This window comes from Pteropus medius, unplaced genomic scaffold (assembly GCF_902729225.1).
Source record: "Pteropus medius unplaced genomic scaffold, Ma_sr-lr_union100, whole genome shotgun sequence".
NCBI lineage: Eukaryota > Metazoa > Chordata > Mammalia > Chiroptera > Pteropodidae > Pteropus > Pteropus medius.
The window spans coordinates 12775146-12789653 of record NW_024342473.1 but is presented as its reverse complement, the minus strand read 5'-3'; the positions used below and the strand labels follow the sequence as shown (position 1 = coordinate 12789653).

The 14508-nt window shown below is 39.0% G+C and overlaps 2 protein-coding genes across 3 annotated transcripts in view; one reads left to right on the top strand and one right to left on the bottom strand.

Annotated features, from left to right (window-relative positions):
- Positions 1-283, top strand: part of HACD3 (3-hydroxyacyl-CoA dehydratase 3) — a 33469-nt gene extending 33186 nt beyond the window's left edge. Inside the window, exon 11 of the mRNA XM_039865273.1 lies at positions 58-283. Coding sequence (XP_039721207.1) covers positions 58-134 — 77 coding nt within the window. The 3' untranslated portion in view covers positions 135-283. The remainder of the gene's footprint in view (positions 1-57) is intronic.
- A 762-nt stretch (positions 284-1045) lies between these two features.
- The window catches only part of INTS14 (integrator complex subunit 14), a 28327-nt gene continuing 14864 nt past the window's right edge, over positions 1046-14508 (bottom strand). The window contains exons 10-12 of one of the 2 annotated variants that reach the window (XM_039865271.1): positions 6782-6900; positions 4714-4779; positions 1046-3014 (exon numbers count right to left, since the gene is read on the bottom strand). In XM_039865271.1, the coding sequence (XP_039721205.1) occupies positions 2763-3014; positions 4714-4779; positions 6782-6900 (437 nt within the window). In that variant the 3' untranslated portion in view covers positions 1046-2762. The remainder of the gene's footprint in view (positions 3015-4713; positions 4780-6781; positions 6901-14508) is intronic. The other variant, XM_039865272.1, reaches the window with a different exon arrangement.

The window sequence follows — 14508 nt, the reverse complement described above, 5'->3', positions numbered from 1 at the left end:
CAGCTTCTGGTTACATACAAAGATTCTCATTTCTAATTGGCCTCTTTTCTTTTCCAGGGTTATACATAAATTTCCGTCACCTTTATAAGCAGCGCAGGCGGCGCTATGGACAAAAAAAGAAAAAGATCCACTAAAAAGAGAGATTTAGATGACTTCTTGCCGGTTTGAGCCTAATCTATATATAATTCTTAACAGTTTTACTTTCTTATACTGATGTAAACCTTTTTTTTTAAAGTTAAATGATTAAATTCTCAGTGAGGTTATCTTCTCTTTTCCCCAGTAACATCCCTGAATTTATTATATTAGTGTAGTATTTGCATGACATGGATTCCTGGTATCTGATGACAGGTTCGTTCTTTTGTGTTCTGTTAGTGACAGCAGACTCAGCCCTGCCCGCCCCTCCCCGCCCTCCATGTCCTGTCAGTCTCTTTCACAGGCCAGAGAGATTTCTTCAGTGCCCTGACCCTACCAGGTACTGGCTATTCTTTCTTACAGCTTGGATTTGTTCTTTTCAGCTATTACTTGTGAAAAAAATGACTATTTTGCTCTACAAGAGTTTATGAAAGTGATTTCAGGCAGGACCTAATATATTCTGTACCTAAGGGGTTACTTGTTAAGTGGGGTGGCATTGATTTTTCAAAAATCAAGTTCAACTTAGTCATTGATAAAACATTTCTGAGTCTGAGTGGGGCTAGAGAACGCATATTACCTCTGAATCTTTCGGCCTAACACTGTGTTACTATGGTGCTTACCTGTGTGGGCACAGAATGATTTGAGAGAAACCAGTCAGAACCTTGGAACACCATGATCACTTTACTCCTAGCTAAATCAGAACTATTTTCAACACTAAAGAAAAATGAAACATTAGTTGGAATATAATGAGATTATAAGAATTCCAAACCCAAATGGCTATAAGGGTCAGAAAGGTCAAACTGGCCATAAGACAACTGCTAGTGATGTAGCCTGTAGCAAACTGGAAACATTAGGCCATACTAAGCACACCTACAAAATATAGGCTGTGCACAAACTTAAAAACTCAATATTCCTTCCCCTGCACTGGCTGAGTACATTTACTTGTATCTGTCAGAGTAAGTGGTGGGATTGTCTGTTTTTGACAAGACCTCAAAAACACCTTTGATCCTGCTGTTTCACCTGTCTGCAGTAGGACAGTGAATAGAGTGAGAACTTTGGCTGGAGAACTACCAGCTGGTTCTTTAACAAAGATTCCTGGCAGGAAACCCACTAACAGACACTGACATTATGAAGACAAATCTGGACATTATGAAGTTTGGCCATTGTCAAAACGTTTCCTTTACTACATTCCAGGTAAACCAAGTAAAATGTGTTAGAAGTAATGCTTATATAAAAGATTTTAAGGCACGGTAGCTCTTTCTATTCTGCCATTTCCACGGTTCCTGTGGTAAAGGGGACTAAATGAGTTACGCTGTTTCTCTGATCTCAAGATGGAAACTTGGTTTGACCTAAAAACATCTGATTAGCATAGGCTGGCTGATTTTTTTTACAAGTCCATTGCACTGAAGGATGTTTTGCATGTCTGTAACTTCTGTCATCACTTCTTTGTATTAACTTCTGATGTTCTTTCAACTGATTTTCTGTGTGTAATTGGGCAGATCAGCTTTGCAGTAGATTATGTTGCATCTGTGGCAGAATCTTGTATTCTTTTGGGCCCCTTTGTTGCTGTCTGAGAAAGCAAAAGATTGTGTATTTCTATTAAACATTTGCAGTCAAAATCCTAATAACTTGTGTTTAAAGATCATTTACTCTGATGGTTTGCCAGTTGTTAGTGATAAAGTCCTTTGTTCAGAAAATATATTATATAGCATTTCAGCATGTTAAACTAAAAATGGCTGCTCAGGTTGAAATTTAAATGGTCCACAGAGCAATTTGAAAACCATTGATGATCTAACTAAAACCTAGATAAGTTACCGGACTTGCCCAAGGTCATGAAGCTAGCTGATGAATTGGAACTAGAGCTGACCGCAGTGACCTGTCAGAATCTACATGGATGGAACTTGGCTTAGGCAGTGAGGCCTAACCAGTGTCAGAAACAAGGAAGGCAATATGGAACCCATATTGGTACATGGTACATAAATCTGTGCCACACAGGATGCTGAAATTATATCTAGGTGACAGGACAGACCAGAAGGCAAAGACCCATTAGTTTCCCAGTGAAACCATTTTACAGAAAATCAGATTATTTTATTTTCATTAAAAAAAAAAAGGCTTGAAGAAATATTTTCCCAAAAAAAAAAAAAAAAAAAAAAATCTTGAAGAATCAGGAATAATTTTATACATTTATGGTTGCTATTTAAAAGTATATCTCAATACATACCAAAAGCACCTAAGGGTTACCACCAAGTTTCGCCCAAGTTCTAAGTTCTGAAACTTAGTGGTGTAGGGCTTGTACTTAGCAAGCCCAGACAGTTTGGATTGCTTATTCCAGGGACATAAGCTTGAAAATGTCCTTATGTTTGATAAAAGACACCTTTTGGAGGCCAGAGGACCCTTGCTAGTTAGGTTTCCTGAGAAAGGGGGAGAGCTCTGTGCTCATCAGTCCTTCAAGCTTCTCAGGAGATGTACCAATCATGAGAGCAACAAGTGTCTTGGGTTTAAAGAGACTGAGCCCCAGAAAGCTAAAGTCAAAGCCTAAGCAGCCAACCACCCTTCAGAACCCTTTTCAGACTGTAGCAAAGTCATTCAAACCAGCAAGAGGTGCTTCTGAGGCAGCCTCAGGGAGGTCTTCACATTCTTTCAGTGCTGCTCCCAGAGAAGTCTGTCTGCAAAGGTGTGATATTGTGGTCATAGCCGGCATACTCGGAGGAGCCAGTACTGGCCAGCTTGAGCTGCTGGGCAGCGTGGGTCAGCTGGAACGCAGCATCGGGGTGGGCTGTGTCAGGAAGTAGTGTGCACTCCCTTTCCAGCATGTCAGCCACCCCTTTGAGCAGGTCCAGGAAACCAAAGGCCAGGGCGGCCTTTCGTAAACGGTTCAGCTCCTGAAACAAGATAAAAAAAATGCATTTTCCTCATCATATACTTTTTAAGTGCTCAGCTTAGAATACGTTCTCCTTGATCCCTGAACTTAAGTGAGCATTTTTATATGAGAAGAAACACTTGTACAGAGATGCTGCTAGTTTAACGACATGACTGGAAAGCGGTTCCTCTACAGGTGATCAGAAAAAAGCTGGGGAAGGAAGACAGCTGACTGAAACACAGGTCATCATCATCAGCACAGTTAATAAGCTCTTATGCCAAACACGGTGAGGTATTGCATACATCATTTCATTTACCCATAAATCTATGGAGGGTTACCTTTCCTCTGTTACTCAGGTATGAAAAAGGCTTGCCCCAAATGTCAGAGGGCTCTTAAGCCTCTCCTGCCTCTCTGGCTGGGCCTCAGGCTGAATGACAATGAACATGTTTGGAGGAGGCTCTGGAGGAGTCAGGAAGTCTGACCTGAAAGACTGCCACAAAAACATCCAGTAGCGGATGGAAGCAGAGAAATAGGAAGTGCCCCATCAACCACTTAGTATGATCTGGGCAAGTTGTGTAGCCTCTCTGGGTCTCAGTGGCCTCATTTACAAAATGAGAAGGATAACCTCTTCATTGCTCACTGCAGGGGTTGACACAGTTGCCTGGTAGAGGCCCTTTTCAGCTCTAACATGTAAGATTATATAAAACCAGACAAGAGAACGGGCTTTCTGACCATCTCTCCACTATCATCTATTAACAAGTGACAAGTTCAGAAGAATGCCAAAGTACAAATGTGCCATCTTGAATAGATAGCTGGCGATCGTGTGTAGAAAGCTCTGCAGGGAGAGGGACTGTAGCCAAGGAGTGGTCATCAAGGGCCTATGTGGATTATGGGCTTCAGTTGATAGGCTGAGCAGCTCTCTGGTTGAACTTTGATTAAGGTAGCTCTTGCTTGATTTCATCAGTTCACTACATAATAAGGTTTGAAGACAATAGTGACTTAAAGATAATGAGATAACATCCAGACAAAATAGCATGTATGTTCTCTGGAAGAAATGCCAGCCTGGGGCTGGCTGTGTGTACCATATTTTAAGATTAACAAGCTAGAACACAATTGACAACACAGCATACCTCACATTGCATAATTTGATTTTGGCCAAACACCAGAAGGATGGGAGATACAAATGAGCTTAATGCTTCACACTCCACATCACTCCTTGTAACTTTATTCCCTCTACCAATGGGTCTGGATTAACTGGATATGATTGCAGAAGGCCACCCTTTTGCAATTCATAAATGTGCAATTTTAGAAGTCATTCCTGGAAGCAGCTTCTCTGGTACAGTAAGAATATTCTGGGCAATCACCATCCCAGGAAGTCATATACAATAGTTGCCTAGGGTTAGACTGGATGCCCAATGGGAGTGGTGAGGAAGGTTAAGGGCTATGAGGGTTGTGGTCCCTTCAGCTCCTTCCCTTAGCCATTCACAGCAGCACCAACACAGAATTGAGCCATTTAAACACTTGTCATTCTGTATTTTAGGGTAGCTATGGACCCATCACTTCTACTGACTTTACTGATGAAAAAAACTGAAAGCACAAGCCATACATTTCTAATTCCTATCCATGTTCCCTCTGCTACCCCACACAATTGTGAACCATTTATTTTTGGTACATAATAGTGCCTGGCCTACCCTCTTCCACTGTAATTCTGGTAGTTTTACCTTATAGAATGTCTGTGTTTTTTCAGGTAGTTTCCTTGCATTTCTTAAAATCTTCTGTACATCTGTCTATCAAAGGTAAAAAGAATTCAACATTAGAAATCTATGATAAAAGGGGAAAGAAAACAAAAGGAAGGCTCTAAACATTTAAAAAAATGAAAATGAGAACAGAGCCACAGTGTCAAGATGAGGATCCCTTCTAAGTTAATGTCACCATTCTGTTCAACATTATTAAAGCCCCTCCTTCCTTCAAAATGCTTGATGATAATAAATTCCTTCGTGACAGAAATGAAATTGTCTCACAAAAACACATCCAGAAATCCCATACATACATTGCCAGCTGCTTTTTGACAAGGGTGCCAAGACCATTCCATAGGGGTAAGAACTGTCCCTTCAACAAATGGTGCTAGGACTAGATAGCCACATGCAAAAGAATGAAGTTAGACCTTTACTTCACACCATATGCAAAAAAGTAATTCAAAATAAAGCAGAGACCTAACCATAAGAGCTAAAACTATAAAACTCTTATAAGAAAACATAGGGGTAAATCTTTATGACCTTGGATTTGGCTATCATTTCTCAGTTACAACAGCAACAGCAGAGCAACAAAAGAAAAAAAAATTAATTTGATAAATGTTCATAGCAGCATTATTTATAATAACCAAAACAATCCAAGTGCTCATCAACTGAATGAACAGATAAACACAATTTGACATATTTATATAATGGAACATTACTTAGCCATCATCAGGAGTGAAGTACTGACATATGCTACAACACAAATGAATGCTGAAAACATTATGCTTAGTGGAAGGAAGCCAAACACAAAAGGCCACGTATTATATATGCCATTTATATGATATACCCAGAATAGGTAAATCCATACAGACAAAAAGTAGACTAGTGGTTGCTAAGGGCCGAGGGAAAGATGAGAACATAGTGACTTGCTTAATGGGCACAGGGTTTCCTTTAGAGTAATGAAATGTTCTGGAACTAGATAGTGGTGATGGTTGTATAATACTGTGATTGTACTAAATGACACTGAATTGTATACTTTAAAATATTTGAAATGGTAAATGTTATGTGTATTTCATCACAATAAAAAAATATATACCCAGACCAAAATAAAATTTAAAAAATAATTTCAGAAAACTTAAGAAGAAATCTTTCCAATAGGGAAGTACTGGGATAAGGGATGGCAGGAAAGAGGGAGAACATGATTTTCCAACAAAGAGAAGTGATCTCTGCCCCCTTCGTCATGGCAGGATGTATCTAGTCTTTATGAAAAGGAGGCTAGAAGAGACTATGCCATCAACATAAGCTACTTCTGGTGGCCTGACTGCTCTTCTCATCTAACTTGAGCTGGACAGACTAGAGAAACAAAGGAAAAAAAAATGGTACTCAAATGAGAAAAGAAGATAAATGATTTTTAAAAATAGATATAAATGACTTTACGTCAATGGGAGAAGTGTCACTGCATACCTTTCCTGAAAGTAGCATACCTTGATAACAGTATAATCTTGGCTTCCCATGGAAGTGTTTATGTGCAGTTACCTACTATGTAATACTATGGTTTAGGCTCTACTGTGGGGATGGAAGTAATCACATCCATTATGTTATTCAATGCCTCAGCATGTTAAAAATTTTACATTTTTAAAATTCAATGCCAGGAAAATGTCTCTCTCAACACAAACTGACATGCTTCCTTTTATCAGTCATAGCTACCTAACACAAAATCCTACATGTTTCTTTTTTGATCTTGGTAGTGGGAAGCTCAGAGCCAAATAGCACAAATATAATTATCATTTTGCCTTGGGTTCCTGGCACAATTGTCTCCCCTCTTCCTCTAGGTTTTATATTGCTCTAAATTTTGTAAAAAATGATTTTGTAAAAAATGATATACGCGTTTTACTGTAGGCCACCTCAAATCCTTTTTGGAAATAATGACAAACATTAAAAGTAAATGAATTACTAAGTATCAAAAGAAAGGAAAATAAAATCAAATGTCTGCCTGCCTGTCAGAATCCTTCCTCCTGTCCCTAGTGGAAAGCAATGTGAATAGTAATGTTACCTGCAGGCCACTGGGTTTGATCCAGACAGTCACATTCTGGGCATAACTGCGTTTGTTTTTGGGCTGCAGGGGGAATGGGCTCTTATTGTCATCTTCACCATAAGGGTTTTCTTTAGCATCTTAAAAGAAAAAGACATTCTTGAAATGACATCTGGCAAAACACAATCAATTACATTTCCAATTAGGCTAGAAGCTCTTTGAATTATTCAATCGTCCACATCCTGATACTTCCCTGATTAAGACAATCCATTAACTTTAGTCAGGTTGGGGAACTTGCTCTCAATAGAAAGCTACTGATGGAGGAGACCAAATAATCATCCAAGGTTCATGTAAGTAAAACATAACTTACTGTTTTTAAAGAAAGAAGCTTCTTTTATCTGTTTTATAAATTAAAGTCAGAGAGGATAAAACTAATACAATAATACTAAAGTACTATTTTAAAAATATATAAGTACATATACTGCAGTTCTATAATGTTTAGCCCAGCACTCTCCAACAGAAACTTTCTGTGATGATAAAAAGGCCACCACTAGACCAAGTGGCCACTGAACACTTGACATGTGGCTACTATGACTGAGGAGCTAAATTTTAAATTTTACTTAATTAAATTAAATTTAAATAGCCTCATGTGGCCAGTGGCTACTGGATTAGACAGCATAGGTCTAGGCACTGAGAAAATTAAAAAGAAAAATTATATATGGCCAAATTAAGGAAAAGGGCAAGGAGAAAAATACTTTTTGTTGAAACATACGCCACCTTATTACAGCTTATTAGGTTATTGCTTCCAAAGAATTAAAGCCATGTTAGTTTTATAGCCACATGGATAAACAAGGGTTTTTCTACTGGCTTCTTGAGCCAATGAAACTCTGGCACAAACTTATAAAGCATATTAACATCTATTGTCTTATTTTATCCTTATTATTACACCTTCTGGGGTAGACAGGGTGGAAATCATTTTCCCAAGTTAGGGAGCTTAAATCCCAAATGTTCATGTTGAAAACTGGAATTAGCCCAGTTTTACTAACTGAACCAGAAGCTTTCTAACCCCAATTTAGTCAGTAATTTAAATGCTTTACACTGGCCCCACACTACATCTGTCAGTCCCTCTTCCCAACCCCTCCAAAAAGTACTGACCCAGCTTTCCAGACATATTTCCATGAATACTTGTCTCTGTATAAACATTTTCAATAAGGCCAAGATCCCAACAATCCTTTCCCATGCAACATGCTTATTTCCAACTTACCTGCCACTATTTGTTATTTTCCCTGCCTGAAATGCAATCCTTTCCTCATTCATTTATTCCCTCACTAACTTATTCATTCATTATTTATAGTAAGACCCCAGTGCGTAGCAAGCTAGAAGTATGGCTACAGAAGATATTTTTCTGGCCTCAAGAAACTTAGAATGTTTATTAAATTCCAACTGTGTGCCAAACAACTTCTCTCCTTACAGCAACACTAGAGGGTAAATATTATTAGTTCTATTAAAGATGAAGAAACTGAAGTTCAGAGAGGTTGGACCTTCACAGATTTCACAGTGACTCAGGTGGGCCTGGTCCCAATGACACTTTTTCAATCACTCAACAGTGCCATCTCTCACCTACCCATATTTACTTACATTCTAAGTCAAGATACTACCTTACCTTCTCTATAAAGTTGTCCCAACTTTTTCTGGCAGACAGTAATTTCTCTAGATCTTTCTATCCTACAGTTTTCATTATTAGTACTAAACATTTCAACATGTAATCATAGCCTATTTTGTACTGCCTGTTTGGAACCTGTATGTGGTAACTGGCTTACCAGACAGAAAATACTGCATTTGTGAAAAAATAACAGGAGGCTCTTGGAAATAAGAAATCTGACAGCAGAAATAAATAAACACAGTTGCAAGATAGAGTTGAAGATAACCTCACAGAAGGTAGAACAAAAATTAAAAAATAGAAAAATGGTAGAAGAAAATCACATACACACAAATCATAAACATAGGTTCTGGAAAGGGAGAACAGAGAATTTAGAGAGGGGAAAATCAAAGACATAATTCATGTTCCCAGGAATGAAGAATATGAATTGCCAGATGGAATGGCCTACTGAGTGCCCAGCACAATAAATGAAGAGAACAACGACGACATACATCATTCTAAAAATCCAGAACACCAGTGGCACAAAGAAGAACCTCAAGGAGTGCAGAGAACAGATTAGAGTGAAAGCACAGAGAGCCAGCATGGTACAAGACTCAGTAGCAACACTAGAAGCCAGAAGAAACAACAGACAATGTTTCAAAACTCAAAGGGAAAATGATTCCCAACCTAGACCTCAATATTTCAACCAAACTCTGTCAATCTAGTGTAAGGGATGAAGTACAGATATTTCCAAATATGCAAGATTTCAAACATTTACTTCTTATGTATCCTTTTCTCAGGAGGATTCATGATATCAGAGATCCATAGGAAAGAAGTGAAGAGAACTAGGCAAAAGGCTGAGAAAACAACCAGTCCATTTATGAAACGAGGAAAGGAGATGACTCTAAGGAAAAAAAAACCTGACAAAAATATCTGAAGAGTGTATTTTACTTAGGTAGGAATTAGCTATAGCTACACAGAAAACAACAAAGGAAAAAAAAAAGAAAGAAAAGTACAGAAAGTAGAGGAAGGCTGGCTGCCCAGCTCTTTTCCTGGAGTCTCTAAGGAACCTCAGTGTCTTTCCAATATATGCTTTCTTTTTAATTGAAGTTAGAATACATTTATGTTGCCTGTTAGGAAAAAGAGGAAAAAATCTAATAAAAAAAAAGTAACGGGGGCAGGGGACAAAGAGTTGCAAAACAAAGGAAATGTAACTTGGTATACCACATGGCTTAGTTGTAAATAACATTTACATCATCTAACAAGTACAGAATACTGATTTAACAACAACAACAACAAAACCCCACTATAACCACATTGGAAAGATAGAGGAAGGGAAAAATGTGCTTCTTGGGTGGATGGGTAGGCATGGTGGTGGTAAGAGAACTAAGTAGTCATCCTTAAGAAGTGAAAAAATGACAATTAAAATTTTAAAAAAGTCAAGAAATAGCTACATACTTACATTCTTTAGAAATGTAAGCAAATACCAAAAGAAACAATTAAAAGTTAAAAGTAGTTTTCTCTAGGAATAGAATTAGAAGTAGGAGGGATAAGAATAAACAATGGTACTATTTTGCATACTTTGCTTTGATTAAAAAAATAAATGATAGATGGTCACGGGGAGTGGAGCACAGAATCAGGGAATGCAGTCAGGTAATGACTATGTGTAGAGCCAGAGGGGAGATAGAGTAATCAGGGGGACCGTTTCATAAACTATGTAAATGCCTAACCAATGTACTGTATACTTATAACTAATAGTAAAAAACAAACAAAAATAAATGGATTTTATAAATATAAAAAAAAGTAGGCTCTACCATTATTATGTGCCTACTGTGTTAGGCTCTTTTTACACACTGCCTCAATAAATTCTCTCCACAACCCTCTAAAGTAGGTTTTATTATCAATTTTTACTTGTTACCATAATGGCAATCTCAACCTCATAAGACTGTTGTGAGAATTAAATGATACATTTCATTGTGTCTAGCACAGTGCCTAGTACAAAAATTAAATCCAATAAAATGTTAGCTCTTACTATCCTCACTGAAAAGAACAGACCCTGAGGGAGAAAAAAAAAACAAATGTAGGGCAGAAAAACAGCAATTCAATTTGAATGAAGAATATATATACCAAGCCAAGTATTGCTAGGTTGGAAGCCAGACAGAAAGGAATTTGAAGCTACTGTCTTAGATTACAGAAAGGCATCTGTGGTGAAAACAATCACAATAGTCTCAGTCATGGGTCGGCAAACTTTCTGTAAAGGGCCAGAGAATAAATATTTTAGGCTTTGTGGGTGATATGGTCTCTGTTCTAAATATTCAACTCTGCCACTGAAGCAAGAGAGCAGCTATAGAGAATATGGAAAAAGGATGAGGGATGAGTGTGCCTGTGTAATAAAACTTTACCTACAAAACAGGCAGTGGGCTAATATGGCCTGCAGGCCAGGCCAGTTAGCTGACCTCTGAGCTAAGTAAACGGTAAAGAAGCCACAGCAAGGCAAGAGCAGTGAGAATGAAAAGGTAGAAGAATGTAGGAACACTAGAGAGAGACTAGATGAAGGTGTGGAATCTCCATCCTAACACACACAACTTCCTCTGACCTGTGTTCTCGAATTACTGCCCTAATTCTCTTCTCTTGGTGGCCAATCTTGTCATCTTCATTTTCTCATTTCTAACTCATTCCTCAACCTGTCTCCTGGCTAACCATCTACTGAAGCTACTCTTATAATAATACCATCAATAACCTGTCAAGATCAAATGATTCTTGATTCATAGTGTCCTCTTCTTTCCTCTGGGTTTCTAGTCCTTTCTAAACCTCTTTAATCATTTAAATTCTACAGTGTCTTCAGATTAAGTTCTCAAAGTGCTAATCCTCCTGTGGGCCTTCCTTCAAAGAAGACAGAATCCTCATGTGACTCAGAAACTTTTTTTCAAATCGTGAACTCATCTTCAGAGGGAATTAGTTTTTTTTCTGTAGAAGTCCTTTTGCCCTGGGTTGTAGAGGTATTCCTAGAGTCATTACTTTAGCTTCTGGAGGATGCACCAAGGGTTTCATCACTTCAGAACCAGTTTTTGTACTGTCTGGTTTTAGAAGTCTGCACTTCAGATAGTGTCAATCTGCATGGTACAGGACTTGGACTTCAATTTCTCATGGGAAACTTTTAAATTTCTTTATATCTAGAAAAGCAGGTAGAAACAATCAGAATTTTTATCATCCTCTGACTGAAGGGGTAGACATACATTTCCAGCTTTACTCAGAGATGTCAGTTCCTTGTCTTGTTTGGAACCAAAGACATGTCTCTGGTCCCTGTGTGAGCTTTAAAACCCTACTCCCTGGATCCTAACTCAGGAGCTGGCAAACTATGGCCTATTTCCTGTTTTGAGTTAATGGTTTTTATATTTTTAAATGACTGGGGAAAAAATCAAAAGAATAATATTTTATAACATATGAAAATTATATAAAATTTAAATTTTGGTGTCCATAAATAAATTTTTTTGGAATACAGTCATTCCCATTCATTTATGTATTGTGATACAATGGCAGAGTTCAGTAGTTATGACAGAGACCATATGGTCTGCAAAGTCTAAAGTATTTACTATCTGGCCCTTTGCTGAAAAAGTTTGCTGACCCTTGGCCTAGCTTCCAGGGCCTATGTTCTATCAAAATCTTCTCTAGGCTTCAATGGCAAAAGGCATGTGTGTAAGATATTGTAGGCCATGTCACCGTACTTCCTTCTTGAGTATCTATTTTCTTGGCTTCTGCAACATCGCTTTCTACTACTTTTCCTCTCTTATCTGCCTATTCCTTCTCATTTTGCTCTACTAACGCCCTTTTCCGCTGTCCCTGGTAGGTGGCTCTTCCTAGGGGTCTGGTCCTTGGCTTTTTTCCTTAATTTATAAACTGTCCTGAGGCTAGGATTTTTTAAAGTGTGGTATGGATCACCTAGATTGTTATCACTGGGTAATATTAAAACTTCAAGTTCCTGGGCCTGAATCCAGACCTACTGAATTAGAATCTCTGTAGGTGGGGCCTAGGAAACAGAATTTTTACAAAGTTCTCCAGGTTTGTTTTTGTACACAAAAACTCAAATTTGTGAACCATTACTCTAAGTAATCTCCCACATTCTCACCATTTTAACTATGAGGGATATGCTTATAACTAAAAATTATATTTCTAACTCTGCCCTCTCTCCTGAACTCCAGACTCTTACAGAAATTGTCTCTAGGCACCTTCACCTAAATCTCATAAGCATAGACACGACATGCACAAAAGATGCTCTTCTCAAATCTACTCTTCTTCCTCTGTTCAGTTTCAATTAATAGTACCACCTTTTACCCTGCAGCCCAAGTCAGAATCCTGGGATCATTCTCAACTGTTCTCTTTCATTCTCCTGCCTAAACACTGTTGATTCTACCTCCTAAATATCTTTTACATGAATCCCGTCTTTTCTGTCCTCAGCCACTGCCCCTGTTCTGGTTCCCACCTTCGCATCTTCAGGACTATCAGACTTTAACTGCAGGACTTTATCTTTTCAAATTCGCACTCCACAGTTGTCTTTCTAAATGCAAATTTACTATCTCTCACTTGAATTTTGTCCATATTACACAACTCCAGGGGCACCAATCCCAGAATACAAAGTCTCCTAACTGGTATCTCCACTGTTCTCATTACAGCTAGAAGGATGTGACCATATTACTACCCTTCAGTGGCTTCCCAGTACCTGCAGAATAGTCTCAGCTCTTCATATTTCAAACGAGGCCTGCCCTGCTCTAGCCACTGCCAACTTCTAAACCAGAGGTCCTCAACCCCCGGGGCCATGGACCGGTACTGGGTCATGGCCTATTAGGAACCAGGCTGCACAGCAGGAGGTGAGCGGCAGGCAGGTGAGTGAACCAATCCCTGGTGCCAAAAAGGTTGGGGATTCCTGCTCTAACCTACCATCTGGCCCTCCCATCCTTACACTTTGTGCTCCAGCGCTCCTTTCTTTACTATAGGTGTTCCATTTGTCCAGGATGCCCTTTCTTCTTTCACTGGCTCAGCAAATTCCTCTTCCCCACCCCTGCCAAACTCAGCTAGGGTGTCACTCCTCTGTGAAGATTTTTCTGAGTCCTCTAGGCAGAGGTGATCATCCCCTCCTGTAGGCTGACTCTGATCTTGTGTCAGTCTGTGTTTATTATTCCACTTTCCACTAGACTGAGCAACTCCTGCTAACTCTTGTATCCCATGGACCTGGTATAAAATAGGCTCCTTGGTAGATGTTCCTGAAATTGAAATGGGTCCAAATGAGTCAAGGATGACTCTACAGTTGGAGCCTGAGTACCTAAGAGTACAAAGGCATCCATCGGAAAGAAGAGAAAAAATAAAGAACAGTTTAGGAGGGAAAGGGTGAGAGTCAATGGTTTCTATAACAAACACACTGAGCTTGGGATTGGCAGAATATCCAGGTGGAGAGATCCAACTAGGAAGTGGGAATATAATATGTAAATTCCAGGAAGAGATCAAGCAGGACTAGAGTTATATATCTGGGGGAGTAGGAAGCATAATGGCTGATGAAATAACCGGGAGAGAGTAATAACACAAAGAAAGCAAAGAACAACATCTTGGGAATCATGAGGCAAGAAGAAAAGATGAGGAGAAAAAGAAAAGTTGCTAAAGAAAAAGGTAAGTATCAAGGGAATGCAATGTTGAGAAAGCCAAAGGAAAAGTTTTAATAAGGAAGGGGATTAAATTTTCTAGGAATGACTAGGAGTTACCTGGGTTGAAAATTACACTAAAAAAGTTTATGGAGAGCAGCTTTTCACTATAAGTGTTTATATGTACTTAAAGCAACCTTTTTGGCACTAGGGACCGGTGCTCCTATGAGAATCTAATGCCTGATGACCAGAGATGGAGCTGAGGCAGTGATGCTAGTGCTGGGGAGCAGCTGCAAATACAGATGAAGCTTCACTCACTTGCTCACTGCTCATCTCCTGCTGTGCGGCCCGGTCCCTAACAGGACATGGACCAGTACTAGTCTGCAGCCCAGGGGTTGAGGACCCCTGCCCTAACCTATACAGTTAAAAGTTCTAATATCAAACTCTTGGGGTTCTCCATGTACATATCTAGCATCAGA